At 35.1% G+C, this 15,563-nt stretch overlaps 2 protein-coding genes across 3 annotated transcripts in view; one reads left to right on the top strand and one right to left on the bottom strand.

Moving 5' to 3' along the window:
• On the bottom strand, positions 7,986-9,377 carry LOC110264964 (protein FAR-RED ELONGATED HYPOCOTYL 3-like). Its single transcript, XM_021107654.1, has 4 exons — positions 9,255-9,377; positions 8,872-8,916; positions 8,283-8,751; positions 7,986-8,194 (listed from the first exon to the last, which is right to left on the bottom strand). Exons 1-4 carry the CDS (start codon positions 9,375-9,377, stop codon positions 7,986-7,988), a joined length of 846 nt encoding a protein of 281 aa, XP_020963313.1.
• Positions 13,833-15,563, top strand: part of LOC107609179 (molybdopterin biosynthesis protein CNX1) — a 5,453-nt gene continuing 3,722 nt past the window's right edge. The window contains exons 1-3 of one of the 2 annotated variants that reach the window (XM_021107134.1): positions 13,833-14,131; positions 14,230-14,356; positions 15,163-15,294. In XM_021107134.1, the coding sequence (XP_020962793.1) occupies positions 13,979-14,131; positions 14,230-14,356; positions 15,163-15,294 (412 nt within the window). In that variant the 5' untranslated portion in view covers positions 13,833-13,978. The remainder of the gene's footprint in view (positions 14,132-14,229; positions 14,357-15,162; positions 15,295-15,563) is intronic. The other variant, XM_016311034.2, reaches the window with a different exon arrangement.

The following is a 15,563-nucleotide window of genomic DNA, read 5'->3' on the forward strand; positions in this document are numbered from 1 at the left end:
CATATTTGGCCTTTTTGAAGTGTGCGTAAAAGTATTTTTCCGTACTCAGGTTGGACATGTTATTATACAAATAGGCTAAATAATTGTTGTTCTCATTTTTTGTTCTAAAAAATGCATTGAGATCTATGTGTTTTTTATTAAATAGTTGGTTGCTTCTTGATTCACCGAGCGACAATTGCAGCTGTGCAAATTGATTATATAATTGGTGTGGCCTGTGTTAACATTTAGCTTTTATGGAAATATTTATATGAGCTTTTTATTAGCAAATTGAATTTGTATTTTGTGTGTCTATTAATTTACTGTTGAGAGTACACCAACTTAACATCAGATATGGCTTGTTCATTTTAGCAATATTTCCTAATATTTTTTTTCGGTTTAATTTGCTTTATGTGTCTTGTTCATAGTATCTTAATATGTCTTGTGGTGCATTTTCTTGTGATACACAGAACAACAAATTCAGTTGAGAATGAGTATATATTTTGAGCATATTTAGTCTTTTTGTAATATGCAAAAAAGTATTTTTTCGTACTCAAATTGGACATGTGAATGATGTGATTATACAAATAGATTAAATAATTGCTGTAATCTTTTTTTATTTAAAAAATTCGTTGAGATCAACATGTGTTTTTGTACACATTCGGTTGCTTCATGATTCACTGAGCGACAAGAGCAATAGTGCAAAATAATTTTACAATTGGTGTGGCTTCTGTTAATATTTAGCTGATTTTTTGAAATATTTCTAAGAGCATTTTATTAGCAAATTGAAAATATAATTGGTGTGTCTAATAATTTGTCTTTGCGAATGCTCCTTCTTTACATCAGATGTGTCTTGTTCATTATTTTAGTGTACGATGGTTATAAATAGGTTAATAAATGCTTTCCTCATTTTTAATTTTTAAAAATACATTGAGATCTATATGTGGTTCTTTAAATATTTGGTTGCCTCATGATTCACCGAGTGGCAAGAGCAACGACATAATTGATTTTATAATTGGGGTGTCCTTTGATCACATTTAGCTTTTATGGGATGTTTCTTGGTGCTTTTGATTAGAAAATTTAATTTCTAATTGGTGTGTCTAAATTTGATGGTCAGATAAGCAATTCTCTGAGTGATAGCATACTTTGGTTAAACTTTTAGTTTGTATTATTATTTTTAGTCATTTATCTGTGTTGAATTAGAAAACACAGAAGATGAAATATTGTGCTGTTAATGTCTTATATTTTTTTTTTGTTTTAAATTTGCATAGCTTATTCTGTCTTGAGGTGAATTTTCTTATGACACACACAACAGAAAATTCATTTTAAAATTGGTGTATATCTTGATCATATATAGCCTTTATGAAATGTCCATAGAAGTATTTTTTCGTACACACGTTGGAAACGTTATTATACAAATAGGTTAAATAATTGTTGTCCTCATTTTTTGTTCTAAAAATGCATTGAGATATATATGAATTTTTTTAAAATAGTTGGTTGCTTCATGGTTCATCGAGCCACAAGTTTAATGGTGCATATTAATTTTTTAATTGGTGAGTACTGTGATCACATTTAGCTTTTATGAAGTGTTTCTAGGGGCTTTTTTTGTTATCCGTTCCACTATAATAGATTCTTATATGTTGACTGTATTTTCCCCAATATTTTGTACTTCTAGCTTAGTTGACTTTGGGCAACACAAGGGAAGTTTCTACTTGGAATCAATTTATGCTCTTTACGCAGAAACTACCTTATATACATGGGAAAGCCGGTAAAACCTCATCCACAATTTTGTACTCTTATAATAGTTCTTATTCAGTTGTTTGTTTCTGACAGTCCCCTAGTATGTTTTACAGAAATTACTAGAGACAAGATGCTCACCATTTTACATCGCAGAGTTGTTCAAGGAACTGAAAACCAATTAGGATCAAGCAAAGCTTGATGAGATAGAAGAAATTGGTTTTGGTTTCCTGAAGCTTGTCCCAAAATGGCAAGTGAGGCAAGGCATAATGGTGATGTTGGCCAAAGCCTATAACACTGAAACGAGCACCCTCAAGTTAGAAAATGGGAACATCCGCATTGTGCCGGGGCTTTTTCAGCGTCTTTTTGGTATCCCACCTGGGGTGAGTATACCTTTACCTATTACACACCGCTAAATTGGTTATATTTGTTTCGGTCTCCATGGTCATTGCTATGTTCTACCTATGGCACTGCTCGTTTTGCCCTATTTTATACATATCCATGTTGCAGTTGACGACTTTCCACTATTCGACGGTAGGAATGCTGCTCATGTGTCAATTAAAAAAAGATATCACCGATTGAAAACTGTACAGCTGAGGCATTTTTTCAAGCATTGTGCAATGGATACTGAAGATGACAGGATGGAGTTCAGGAGATACTACATCCTACTGGTGCTGAAGATGTTTTTGTGCCCGACTGTGTAACATGTAATCTCGCCATGGCACATCAACACAGTACTTGATATATCTGATTCGGTGAGATATCATTGGCCATTGCATATTTTTAATTCTCTAGAACAGGCAACTAGGAAGTACCAATATAAAAAGAACAAATCCTGTGAGGGCTGCATGTTTGGGTTGCTTGTAATGTTGTTAAGTTAAAATGCAATCTAATGTGACTAAAATGTGCATCTCTAAAACTAAATTGTTTATACAATATCTCCAGGTGTTGTACTTCCAGAAGCTAAAGCACGGTGAACTCGAGGGTTGTCAAGAACCTAAGTCGTGGCTTTCTGCATGGACTGCCAAGGAGCTTAGCGCTATGGCAGAAACTATTCAACCGGAGGAATTCATTGACGCAGTGCTATCGGTGTCCTATGTCCCGCACAAGTTGTTTAATTTTTCAAGTTATTAGTTATGTGTTAAAATCATCAATTTTTAATTCGAAGCTCATTTTCTGATGTAATTGACTACAAATGGAATTTTTGAATTCATAAAAATCATGGTTTTGCATTTTATTATTAAGCACTGGAAGACGTCGCTAACAGGTGTGTCGTTTATTATGTCTATATTTTCATGTTATCGAACATGATGTTGCTTTAGCTGTATGTGTCTTCTGACCAGTTAATGGCCAACAACAGGATTGCAGCGAACCTGGCCGGAATGAAGATGGGAGTAAGGAGGGTGCCACACTAGAGGACACAAGTGACCCAAGCCCTGAACGAGAAGACGTGGACCACAGAAAAGTGAGTTAAGATTAACATTTACTAAGTATTTCTTTTTCATGTTTAAACGTAGATCAAGTAAACTGTTCAGTTTATGTTTTACTTTTCATTTACGTTGAATTTGTGTTGTTGATGTGATTTCAGGAATCTACTTGCAGGGAGGGAGTTAGAGAGGTTTTGATGCACCCGAATACACATGCAGTTGCATCGGACGGTGATGACGATGACGACGAGCCAATTGCAAAGAGATTGCGTCGAAGATCTGATTCAAGGAGGACACGTCAACCACGTATGAGGGATGGGGAGGCAGGCATGACTAATAGGACAAACGAAAAAGAGAACCCGAAGGTGAGCAAGATGTTCCTTCTTAGAGTTTGTTAGTTGCATCTATGTAGTTTGGAACATGAGCATGGGTTTATGTTATGGTTAAACAAGTTACTGGTTGTGCCATTATTTAATAAACCTAACTGATATGCTCTATCAGTTAGTCTTGAGTTCTTTATGTACTATGAAAGCACTTTAAGGTATTTGTGAACCACTTTTTTGATATTGTGGTTTCAGGGATCCACCATGGGGGAGGGGGAGTTAGTAGTGCATAACCCGTCATTCAGTATCATCGGAAGCAGATCATGACGATGACCAGCCCATTGGCATCAGATTCTGCAGCAAAACTCTTCAAAGGAAAACACCTCAGCGTCACAGGGTAGAAGGAAAAATCATCACAACCATCCAGTCGGAATCAACTAATTAACCAACTGAGAAAGTTGCTCCTGAACCAAAAACATCGTCAAGAGCATTAGTTGAGTATGTAGGGGTTAAGGAATATTCTACTGAATTTTTTGACAGGCAAGTGATTACTACATAACTTTGTTTCCGGTAGTAGTATACAAGGTTTTTTTTTATAGCCTCCTAAACAATTCCTAAAGGTTGACCATCGCAGTTTTTTTTAATTCCAAACAAGCATCCTGACATCTTATCTTAGCGGGATCCAGAGTGCGAGTTTACGCCTCGAGATCTGTTAGCATAGATCCGATCCAAGCAATCTTTCCAAGAGGTTCTTCCTACTACACACCGAGTCCACAACACCCCTCTTTCTCTCTTGGGATGACGCAGCTCTTTAAATCACCCTTACATTCTCCTCCCCGACCTATTCATCCATTACTTCGGGGATGGAAAATCACCGAGCGGGAAGAACAACAAATCAGAGGATGGGTTGTGGACACTTCTCTTGATAGCCACCAAACTTTGGCGTCATATGAGAGTAGACCACACCTAGTGTTATCAAGGGAGGACTTGTGCATATTGAGACCACGTACGTGGCTCAATAACAGTGTATGTAACGGAAAATCATGTTTCTCCAATTTGTTTGTTGCTTATGCGCTGTCGACATTGATGATTTTACAAGTTGGTTATGTAGGTTGTACGCTGGATGTGTTGCACATTCAATGACTCAGGTCTAAAAAGATTCACGAGTGACTTTTATTGCATGTGTCCGGGGATTTTGGTAAGGAAACGTCCATATTAATCATTTATTTATAGTACAGTTTATGAACTTTTGATAATTTGTAATTGTACAGGAAATGGTATTGGTCCCAAAGAATCTGCTAAACTTTCAAGATGGACCGAATCCAGCGTATGTCGGATTGGGTCAACACTTTGGTGCCGATACTAGATATTTTGACAAGAAAACAACTTCAAATAGAAAATGAGTACGTATGTTTGCAATATAATAAGTTACTATAATCATAGCACCATCACAATAGATATGTGTTTTTTTTTGTAATGCAAGTAATATACCTAGTTACAATTGTTAGTTGTGCAGTGATTTTTTCCTGTATGTATCACCCGTCACTAGTGGGTGTATGCATTCGATGTCTCCGGAAAAAGGCTGTTCGTACTGGATAACATATACAGTAAACCACCTGATACAGCACGGAGCAGGCTAGATTCATATGCAGTACCACAAAAGTTCATCACTCTTAAGCTCTATTTAACCGTTCTTGTTGTATTCTGTATAAGTTTAGTTGTTTGTGTCTTAGGCGAGGCTCATTGAAGAATTGCACAGGTGGCTATCCCGACTTATAAGTTCACTAAAAAAGGGCTGCCTTGCACATATGCCTCTGTTTCAATACAACCAAATGGGTGAGTCTTCCCTCCAAAATATCGCAATGTATTAATTGTTTAGTTACATTGAGATGTTTCACTAATAGAATTGCATTTTTCCATTCACTTGGATTTGACTGTGGTGTGTATACAATAAAATTCATGGAGTACCAGAACGAAGGCGGGAAACTAGATGACTGGCATTATGTGATCTTCCAAACCTATATACCTTATTTATATATTTTTTATACACAGGTCAATATCTGTACCTACAAGCAGTTCTTTAACATTGATTTTTATATGCAGGACATCATCAAGTTATACAGATTGAAAATAATGTTGGACATCATCCTATCTCACAAGAATATAGCCATTGGAGCTACCTTGAATGCCCTTGAGAGTCGTGCTCAACCTCCTGTGCGTCGCAATCAACCAAGAAACAAACGTATGGAGGTTAGGACTCCATTCACAGCAGCTGATACAAAGAGCATACTTCGGTGAGTTGGAGGAAAGCAGAAGAAAAAATCCACCAGAAAGAGCTAAACATGGGAAGAAGTAGGCTCCATATTGCGTCCTTGTTTACATCGGGAGGAAAAATCCTCACACCCTATGCTATATTTTGTTGGGATTAGACAAATTACTTGTCTTACATAATGTGACTATTTCTTTTGGATTCTTAGGTTGTTTATGGGTAGTTGCACTTTAGACCTTGACGAACTTTGCTGGTTAATTCAACGATAATGCATGTACTGTTGATATGAATTTTGTCTTTTGCACCTTGGTTTGAGATAATTTTGTGCATAGGCTCAACAACTTATGCGTTTAGAAGTATATTTATTGCTCAACAACTTAGGCCGAAATGAGTTTAACAACGACAAGAACCCGCCATGTTCTTGTGATTCATTCGCTCTCCCAGCATAACCCCCCCCACTATATCTGGATTCATTGCTTGATTAACTTCCTAAAAAGAACAAACATGCATAAACATAAAGTGAATAACAGTTACAACTTTATCCATCTGGTCATGTTAACAAGTGGTTTGAAACTAACGAAATGCTAAACTGGATTCTTCTTCTTTCTTCGCATAGATTTCGTGATTGAGGTGTCGAGTTCAAATCCAAGCCTCTTCAATCTCGGCCGACCCTTCGTTGAAACCTTTGAAGGACCTTGAATGTCAGATTCACCAAGAGCGGGGTCGCGCTGTGTGACCGTGCTATTTTGTGTAGTTGAAACACGCCTGGACCCCAAGTTCACACGATAATCAAGCAACTTTGACCTTAAGTGATCAAGACCCGAATGTAACATGGCCACTTCTTCTTCGCATGTCACGAAATCTTGGGCAAGATTATAGAAGTGTGAACACAGTCGTCTAAATAAGTTGTGGCTTTCATTTGATCGCTTCTCGTCATGGCTGCTCTTGATGAAAGTGTGTTTTCGCTGTACATTCTTGCTCCATCGAGGGATAACATAGCAAGATGGTACTATGTCTACTCCATAATAAAAGAACACAACAAGACAGTGGCAACAAAGAATACCTCTTGATCCAAACATGTTGCATTCGCACCGAACATTGTGTGTCTCTGGGTCAAACTCGACACTATACGTCCAGGACTTAGGCTCCTCATATAGTAGGTATTGCTCGTTTACGGTCACCCGAAATGAAATACCCTCTTAAGTGACACCACGGACTAAACAATCTCCTCTTTTCCTGAATTCATGTTGAACTTCCCTAAACTTAGAGGTTGTGTACTCATGATGAAATTGTCTTTCAATTGTAGAGCTCAATGAACATGGGACAACTCCTTTAGAGTCTGCAGCATCATCTTCCAGTTCCTTTTGCTCTTTGTTCCCAAGCATATTGTCATACTCATGCACGAACTAAACCAGTCCACTTTTGCAATGCAGGTAACCATCGAAAAAGGCATGCATACTCTCACTCCGTTAGGTACTTCACATACCAGCTCAAAATTCACCTTGAAAATATATTGGAACCCACATTTGACGATCGTCATAAAGGTCTACAAAACCAAAACATATCAAAGCAAGAATCATCATCATGAATAAGTAGCTACATCACAGCACACAACTAAAGACTTAGTGAACCAACTATACATCGACGTTTCAATAAGAGATATTCCATAAAAGTATCCAAATAGGTTACCAATCATCCGATGACAACGGAAACTGAAATCGAGTAAAGTAAAAACAGAACCTGCACAACAAACCTACCATCCAAAAAGAACATAAGAGCACAATAAAGCACAAACCTGATAGCCATTTATTTTTCTCTAGGTTAAACTCAATAATGAATGCACACCAATCCTTCTCGAAAGATTCTTCAGAACAGGCATTCCAAACAGTGCCATGCATTTTAGCATCTTTCTCTGTACCGAGCATATCCTCCGAGCTTTTGTGGTATCTTCTTCATTATGTGTCATATGCACCATCAGTGTCTAGTATTTGGGAAGACATTCCTAATAGTGCCAAACGTGGATTTGCACTGGTCCGTGATGATGGCCTGTGGGGGAGTTCCTATGCACTTCAACCAGTGTTTAAAGACCCACTCAAAGCTATGAATTTTCTGATTTCCCAACAAAGCACATCCGAGTATAGTGGACTTGCCGTGATAGTTGATACCAACGAAAGATGCAAACGGAAGTCAATGCCTGCAATAAACACAGCCAAAAACTACTAAATCACAATAGTGTGCAAAAAATGTAAACCCTTACAATGGAGGCAGAGACACATACTTGTTTCTACTGTACGTTGTATCAAACGATACCACATCTCCAAAATATTCATAGGACGCCCTGCATCTTGCATCTACCCATAGCGCACTCTTAAACTTGTTAGTTTCGTCCACATCAACTGCATAAAAGAAATTCGGGTTTATATATCTCATTCGCATGAAATAGCTAATCATTTCCTTCACATCTGCGTTTACGTCAGCACAGCACAGATTCCTCGTTATGTAGTTTCTCACATCCTTTTCTGAGTAACCCAACTTTGATGACCCACCAACCTCGTTCGTCAGTGTAAGTCTTGTTAGGCCGTATGCCAGCCTTATCGTTGTTCTGAATCACACACTTGGTATGCATGGTCAGTTCCCTGTACTCACTGTAATGCACAGCTTGCTTGGCAGAACACGTGTGGGTGTGCTTCAATTCTAATTTGGACACCATCCAATTATCTTTCTGCCTATCAAGCATCACGTACATCCTCGCTTTGCATCCGGCTGTTGTTATTCTCTTTACCCGCGTTGCTGCCTTCACTTGAGACTCCCGATAACCTTCACGACTGAAGTGTATCGATTGGTTAATAGGTACCTTTAATTCCTTCCTGGTCTTGTCAAAGTTGGTATTCCTAATCCTAGTCACAAACCCAACTTTCTTTGCATAATTAGAATAGAACTCTTGTGCCCACTGCAACAAATTAAATCTCAATCCTACGTACGAGATTTCCTCTATTGAAATTCCATTGTGATCCAAGAACTGCAACTCCATTCAGAAAAGGTATCATTCAACACAAAACACGGTAAACTAATCAATTTCCAATATCTCACTAATTTTGTGACAAGAATAAAATATGTTTCACACCTCATTATTACTTACCGTAGCATCATCCTTTCTCTGAATAACGTCTTCAGATTCTTTCTCCTAGAATCGATAAACGAGAACATATCACCAAACAAGATAAACATCGACCATTCGACACTCATAAAAACTCTTCCAACAACCAGGTAACTTTTGATAATACCTACTAATAAACAACCCAAACTAAACTGATAGAAAACATTACTATCCATGATCATAACCATAAAAAAAGAAAAAAAAATTAATCAAAGTTGCAAACATCATCTCCATATGGTGAACTAAAAAATAATGAAACACAATCTTTGCAACAAAGTGTATCCCTGTTAATAATTCAAAATTTAAAACCTTAAATACAAGTTGCTGGTAGGCATAACTAAATATGCTACTAAAACACAAATTACCTGTTCTACAAGTGGTGTGTCATCTTCACTCAAAGACAAAACATTAACGTCGGTGGAATTATAATGCTCACTCACGTTATATGCAATATCGTACGATGCTTCTTCAAAAATTGATGTATCCATAGACGTAATGTGATACACTTGCCTTCAACACAGACACATACACCGAAAATCGGTTCTCGAGGAAGGGTCTGTGTTACAAATGGAACGGTTATTGCAGATTCTTATTGACGTCAATAAAATCAGGACGAAGAGATTACCGGGTATAGTTGACAAGACGACGGTTGCGCGACACCTCCATGCACTCACGTCGCATCTATCTTCCACGGGGCTGTTAGTGCAACCAATTGGGATCCGAAGGAAGAGGTGATCACCGCGGACTGATCACGGCGGCGTCCCGGTGACTGGAAATGTTCCACGATGGAAGGAGACACGGTCGACGATGAGAACTAGGAATAGGGTTGCGTGATCGGGTTGGTGTCACGGGCTTCTCTATCAAGGTTCTACTCACCTCATGCACGGTTACAGATTTCGCACTCTTTCTCAATGTTATTCATGGACCGGGATAAGTATTATTTGGTCCCTAACGTTGAGGGTCAGAATCGAAACCATCCCTGATGTAATTTTTGATTTAAAATCATCCTTAATGTTACATTTTATTTTAAAATCGTTATTTTTAATAATTTTTTTCTAAATGACAAAAATACCTTTTTTTTTCACCATTTCATTCTTCTTGTTCTTCTTCTTCTTCTGGTTCTTCTTCCAGAAGAATAAATTCTTCTTCTATTGACAAATTAAAAATACAGATTCAATAAAAAAAGAACACACAACTCAAAATTAGAAATTCAAGAAATCCAAAAAAAATTCTTCTTCTTCCAGAAGAACAAATTTTTCTTCCATTAACAAATTAAAAATACAGATTCAACAAAAAAAAAGAACACACAACTCAAAATCAGAAATTCAACAAAACCAAAAAAAAAATTCTTCTTCTTTCAGAAGAACAAATTCTTCTTCCATTAACAAATTAAAAATACAGATTCAACAAAAAAAAACACACAACTCAAAATCAGAAATTCAAGAAATCCAAAAACAAATCAACAATGAATCCAAAAACAAAAAAAAAAGTAAAAGCAATTCAGAAATTAAAACAAGAACAAAACCAACAATAAAAATTAGGGATTATGATGAACAAATCCATTATTCCAATCTAGATTCAACAAATCAACATACAACAATGATAAAATCAGTAAATAACAAATTAAAATTAAATTAGAAGTAGAAGCAGAATCACTCAAGCAGAAGCAGAAGCAGAAAATAGAAGACAAAGCAAAAGATGCAGAAGCAGACGATGCAGAAGCAGAAGCACTCAAGCAAAAGCAGAAAGTAGAATATGAAGCAGAAGATGCAGAAGATGCAGAAGTAGAAGAAGCAGAAATAGAGATCGAAGCAAGAAGCAGAAGCGGCGAGGAGCAGCGGCGAGGCGGCAAGGAGCAACGGCTGGGTAGATCGGCGGTGGCAGGAGCATGCATGAACGGTGACGACTCACTCCACGGCTGGGTAGATCGGCAGCTCGAGCTCCCCTTCTCGGCGACGCACTCCACGGTGGCGGCAGATGCAGAGGCCGAAGTAGCGTTCTTTTTTTTATTTTATATTTTTTATTAAAAGAAGGGTAGTTTAGTAATAAAATAAATAATTTTATTAAAAATGATGATTTTAATACGAAAAAAACGTTAAGAATGATTTTAAATCCAAAATTACGATAGGACGGTTTCGATTCTGACCCTTAACGTTAGGGACCAAAACAATACTTATCCCTTCATAGACCCCAAATTAAACCTAATTAAGCCATATAAAATTATTTTAAATTCTTTTTAATTTGTGTTGATAATAGTTAGCAGACTCTCCTCTTAGTCACGTATATTTTTTCTTAAACTTATCTCCGTCTTTATTTTTCAGTCTTTATCTTCTAATTTTTATCTCTCAATTTAAATGCAGCCTAATAGAATGTGGTTCAAGGATTGAGTTATTTACAATTTACTCTATTTTTTTTTTTTGTATAATAACAATATGATTTCAACCCAAAACTCTCCTTTTGAGAGGAAGCGAACTTAAAGGATTTGATAGATAATTGAATCTATTCTGCTTATTACGTTACAATTTTATCAATTCAAACAATAGAAGCCTATTAATTTTTTTTGGGATTCATTCAACTTCACTTTATACCACTTATCTAAATAAGTAAATATAGCATAAAGTTCTTGGGAACACCCAAATTTATTTTAAGAGAGAACAATTAAAATTTGAAAAACAAGTTTGCTTCCCTCGAAGGAAATTTGTATCATTTTCTAATAATAAAAAGTTCAAATTATCCTTAATTAGAATGCCAAAAAAAAAAAATAGTAATTTTTGTACAAATAATATATAACCGAACATTCATACATATTGTTACATAAAATAAAAAAGTAAAGAAAGTAGAAAGTATATATGGTAACCATCAAGTGCAACATAAAATTAAACATTAAAACATGACTTTCATTGTCATTTTTCACGACAATATATATAATAATCTTATTAAATAATTGATGCTTCAATGAATTTAACTACTCACATCTATATCAGTCTTTCCATTTTAGTTGTTTTGGTCGAACATCTATATCAATCTTATCCTATATATGAAACGTTTGAGAAGTTTGTTGTTTGGACATTGTTGATAAAGACTACTCGAACCCGAGCAATTTACCTAATATTAAAAAAAAAAATAGAAAAAGAAAAAGACTTCACTCCCCATCATATCATCAATAGAGCATTAGAGCTATGTTATTTGTGTGAATATAATAAATCAACTATGTTAATGTGTTAAGTGAAAAAAAATTAATCACTAATTAATTACTTGTCACCAATCTACTGATTACTATATAAAAACAAGTTTAGAATAATAACTGATTTTGCGGCGGATCTAATTTGTTATATGTTTGGTGACTCTCCTCCTTCAAAATTAGTTACTAAAATTGGTTGTCAATTATAATTTAGCAACTAACTAAATCAATTGCTAAGGTTTATCAATTATAATTTGTTATATTTGTCTACAGACATACGACATTAGGACACAATTGTATTTTAGTAAATGAGACATGCACAAAACTATCGTATCTAAAAATACTAAATTAGTATATCTCATGTTTATCTCAACAAAAAAATATAAAAATATTAATAAGAAAATATCAAAATTTTATAATTATAATTATTATTATTATATTTTTTTTTGAATTTTTTAAATAAAAAATAATAGTAAATTAAATTTTTATAATTTATTTTAATTTATTATTAAATAAAATATAAAAATATTAAATTTTGTGATTCTATTAGCTGCATTGTTCTTATAACCAAAGGCAGCCAAAGCGGAGGATAAACATTATGTAGGAGAAGAGACTGTCCACAAAATATTGCATCAAATAATTATCACATAACAATCTTTTTCTATATTGCATGCAAAATTATAGGAATTAGGAGCCATAGATGTACATTGATCATGAAGATTTTTGAAGCCGATCCCAAAGCTTAGATAATATATGTGTCCCTTTGCAGCGTCAAGAGACAATGGTCATATATATATACACACACAAGCAAATGCATGCCTCAATCTCAATGACCCAAAACCAATATGAAAGAACCAATGAAATTTGACTCTTTATCGTTATTCGGAATGATCATGCATGTATGCTATCTGAATTCATTTGACAACTGTACATATATTAACTACATAACAATACGACAAATATATATATTTGGTGTTTTCATAGTGATCTTTTTAGATTTGTTTAATTTATAATCATTGTTTAGATTATCACATATATAATAAATATATTGGTTAAGATGCCACTTTTATGGGAAGATGACAATGAACTTAAAAAACTTTAGCTTATTTTTAATTTGCAAGTGATTGACATTTGGCAACTAGCTTTTTTATTTTTAATTTGTGATAAACATGGATTAGTTATATGATTCAATTTTAAAATAACTTCTCAAAATTCATTTTTTATATTCTTATTTTAAAAACAGAATTCAAACACATTCTATATATGTCTATTTATTTATTTCAGATTAAAAGTAAAATTAATATACTTGTTTCAATACAAAATAGAATAATTAAACTACTAAAATTATATTCGAAAAATTTATATGCCAAAATAAATAATTTTAAAAGATGAAAACATAAAAATAACTCTCCTAATATTTAAACATTTGGCACAAATAATAGTCATTTTTTTGTCGGTAAAAAATGACAAACAAATAATTTATGCAACAATCTCTCACAACATTACATAATTTTTATCAATAAAATAACAAAAATATTACATAGAAGACTAATTTAATAACAATTTTTTTTATAGTAGAAATTCAGGTGCAATCAATTTTACGAAAAATTGATATCCGAGAGACGTTACATGATTTGACTGATTTGATTAAACTTCGACTATTAAATATCAACTTTAGTGTAAAGTCGACTTCACCTTAGTTTTCACCAAAATTTATACTTTTATTTCCTTATTCCCATTCAGAGGATCCATTCCCAATTGAACCTAGCCACAATACATGTTTGAATCCAAAGGAAAATTGAACACGTTTCAACATTCAAAATACATGAAGGAATAATAAAACAGTGTTTCTTGAGCTGGCTGCTGCCCACACCATCAAAGTGTTGTTAGTTGTTACTGACTCCAACAATGATATCCATTTCCGATGCTTTCAAAGCCGTCTTAACCGCCGCTAACCGCCTTCCACCGGTCACGCTTCCTCTCCACGACGCACTCGGCAAGGTCCTCGCACAGGACGTTCTTGCCCCTGACCCTCTCCCTCCTTACCCTGCTTCTGTCAAGGTCACACTTTCCATCTCTTCATTCTATTCCACTTTCTTGTTTCTAGTTCCTTTTTCTTCTTTTGCTCAATTTTGTTGAATGAACGAAATTATGTGCAGGATGGTTATGCAGTGGTTGCTGATGATGGACCAGGGGAGTATCCTGTTATTGCTGAATCTAGAGCTGGGAATGATGCTCTTCATGTTACTCTCACCCCTGGAACTGTAGCATATGTTACTACTGGAGGTTCTAGTTTCCTTCATTTTACTGTATTTGTCCTCAATTTTGTTTCGTTATTGTTTGATTAAGTAAATGACAGTAATAGAAATTGGCACATTGCTTGATGTTTGATGAGTGGTGTCTTACTAGAGTAGATACGATTAGGAATGAATAATGATTGCATCAGAAAGGGAATTAGGGTAGATAATCAATCATCTTAGGTGGTATGGAAATGTTCGGAGGAGGCCTGTTGAGGTTCCATTTTTCAATTAAAGAAGTGGATGAGATGGAGGTGTTGTCCTATAGTTAGAGTAGAGGAGGGTGACCTAAGAAAACTTTGATGAAATTATTAAAAGAAATTTAAATATAAATGGTTTAAATATAGGATACTGTTGTGTCGTTTGGTCTTTGTAGTCGATCTCATCTAGTGGGGCAAGGCTTAGTTGTTGTTGTATTACTTGAAGTTCTCACTTGGTGTGGTGAATTTAAGCGTGTAGATGCATTTTGTATATGCAGCCTTACCCTTGCAAGCATGTAAGCTGTTTTTTGGATGTGAACTGTCACATTCAAGAATCCGCGTAATGAAGCAGCAACTAATTGTTGCATAATTATATATAGTAGTCGATGTAAATTGTAAGCATACACAAAGAATTGGAGTAGCTTTGAAGTGATTTTTCAGTCTGATCAATTGGTATAATTGACAATTTTATATGTAAAGCTTCATATCCTATACCTATTTTTCTTTTTTATTTTTTTTTAAAATAATGTTCATATCTTGTTTTAGGGTTTGTGTTGCTGGATTACTGTTAATAGTTTGAGGTTTCCTTTTCTAGGGCCCATACCTGAGGGTGCTGATGCAGTTGTTCAGGTTGAGGATACTGAAAAGGTTGAAAATGCTTCAGGGGAGCAGAAGCGGGTGAAAATATTGGTAAAAACCACCAAAGGCAATGATATACGACGAGTGGTATGTTCTTCTCCTTAATGTGGAGTTAGTTCTTGTGATAATGGTAGCAAATATACAATATTTGGTAAGTGTTGCAATTTTGTGTTGGCCCCCTTGATGATAATGTGTCAGAAGGGGAGGGAAGCAGGATTTTGAAATTTTAAGTTCTATTTATGTTTATGACAGTAATGAAATTTTTTGTTGCTTTTGTTGCTAGTTGTATAAAATGATCTTTGATTTTATATTTTTTTAAAATAATTTTTATAATTTTCATTTCATCTAAAAGTATTC

Source organism: Arachis ipaensis, chromosome B07, assembly GCF_000816755.2.
Source record: "Arachis ipaensis cultivar K30076 chromosome B07, Araip1.1, whole genome shotgun sequence".
Classification (NCBI taxonomy): Eukaryota; Viridiplantae; Streptophyta; class Magnoliopsida; order Fabales; family Fabaceae; genus Arachis; species Arachis ipaensis.

What these genes read in the sequence shown, in the direction of transcription:
- LOC110264964 (XM_021107654.1), bottom strand. Translation starts at nt 9,377, where the DNA reads ATGGATACATCAATTTTTGAAGAAGCATCGTACGATATTGCATATAAC. An exon ending in ACACACCACTTGTAGAACAG is followed by an intron (nt 8,917 to 9,254) that starts GTAATTTGTGTT and finishes TATCGATTCTAG; the next exon opens with GAGAAAGAATCTGAAGACGT. An exon ending in AGAGAAAGGATGATGCTACG is followed by an intron (nt 8,752 to 8,871) that starts GTAAGTAATAAT and finishes ATGGAGTTGCAG; the next exon opens with TTCTTGGATCACAATGGAAT.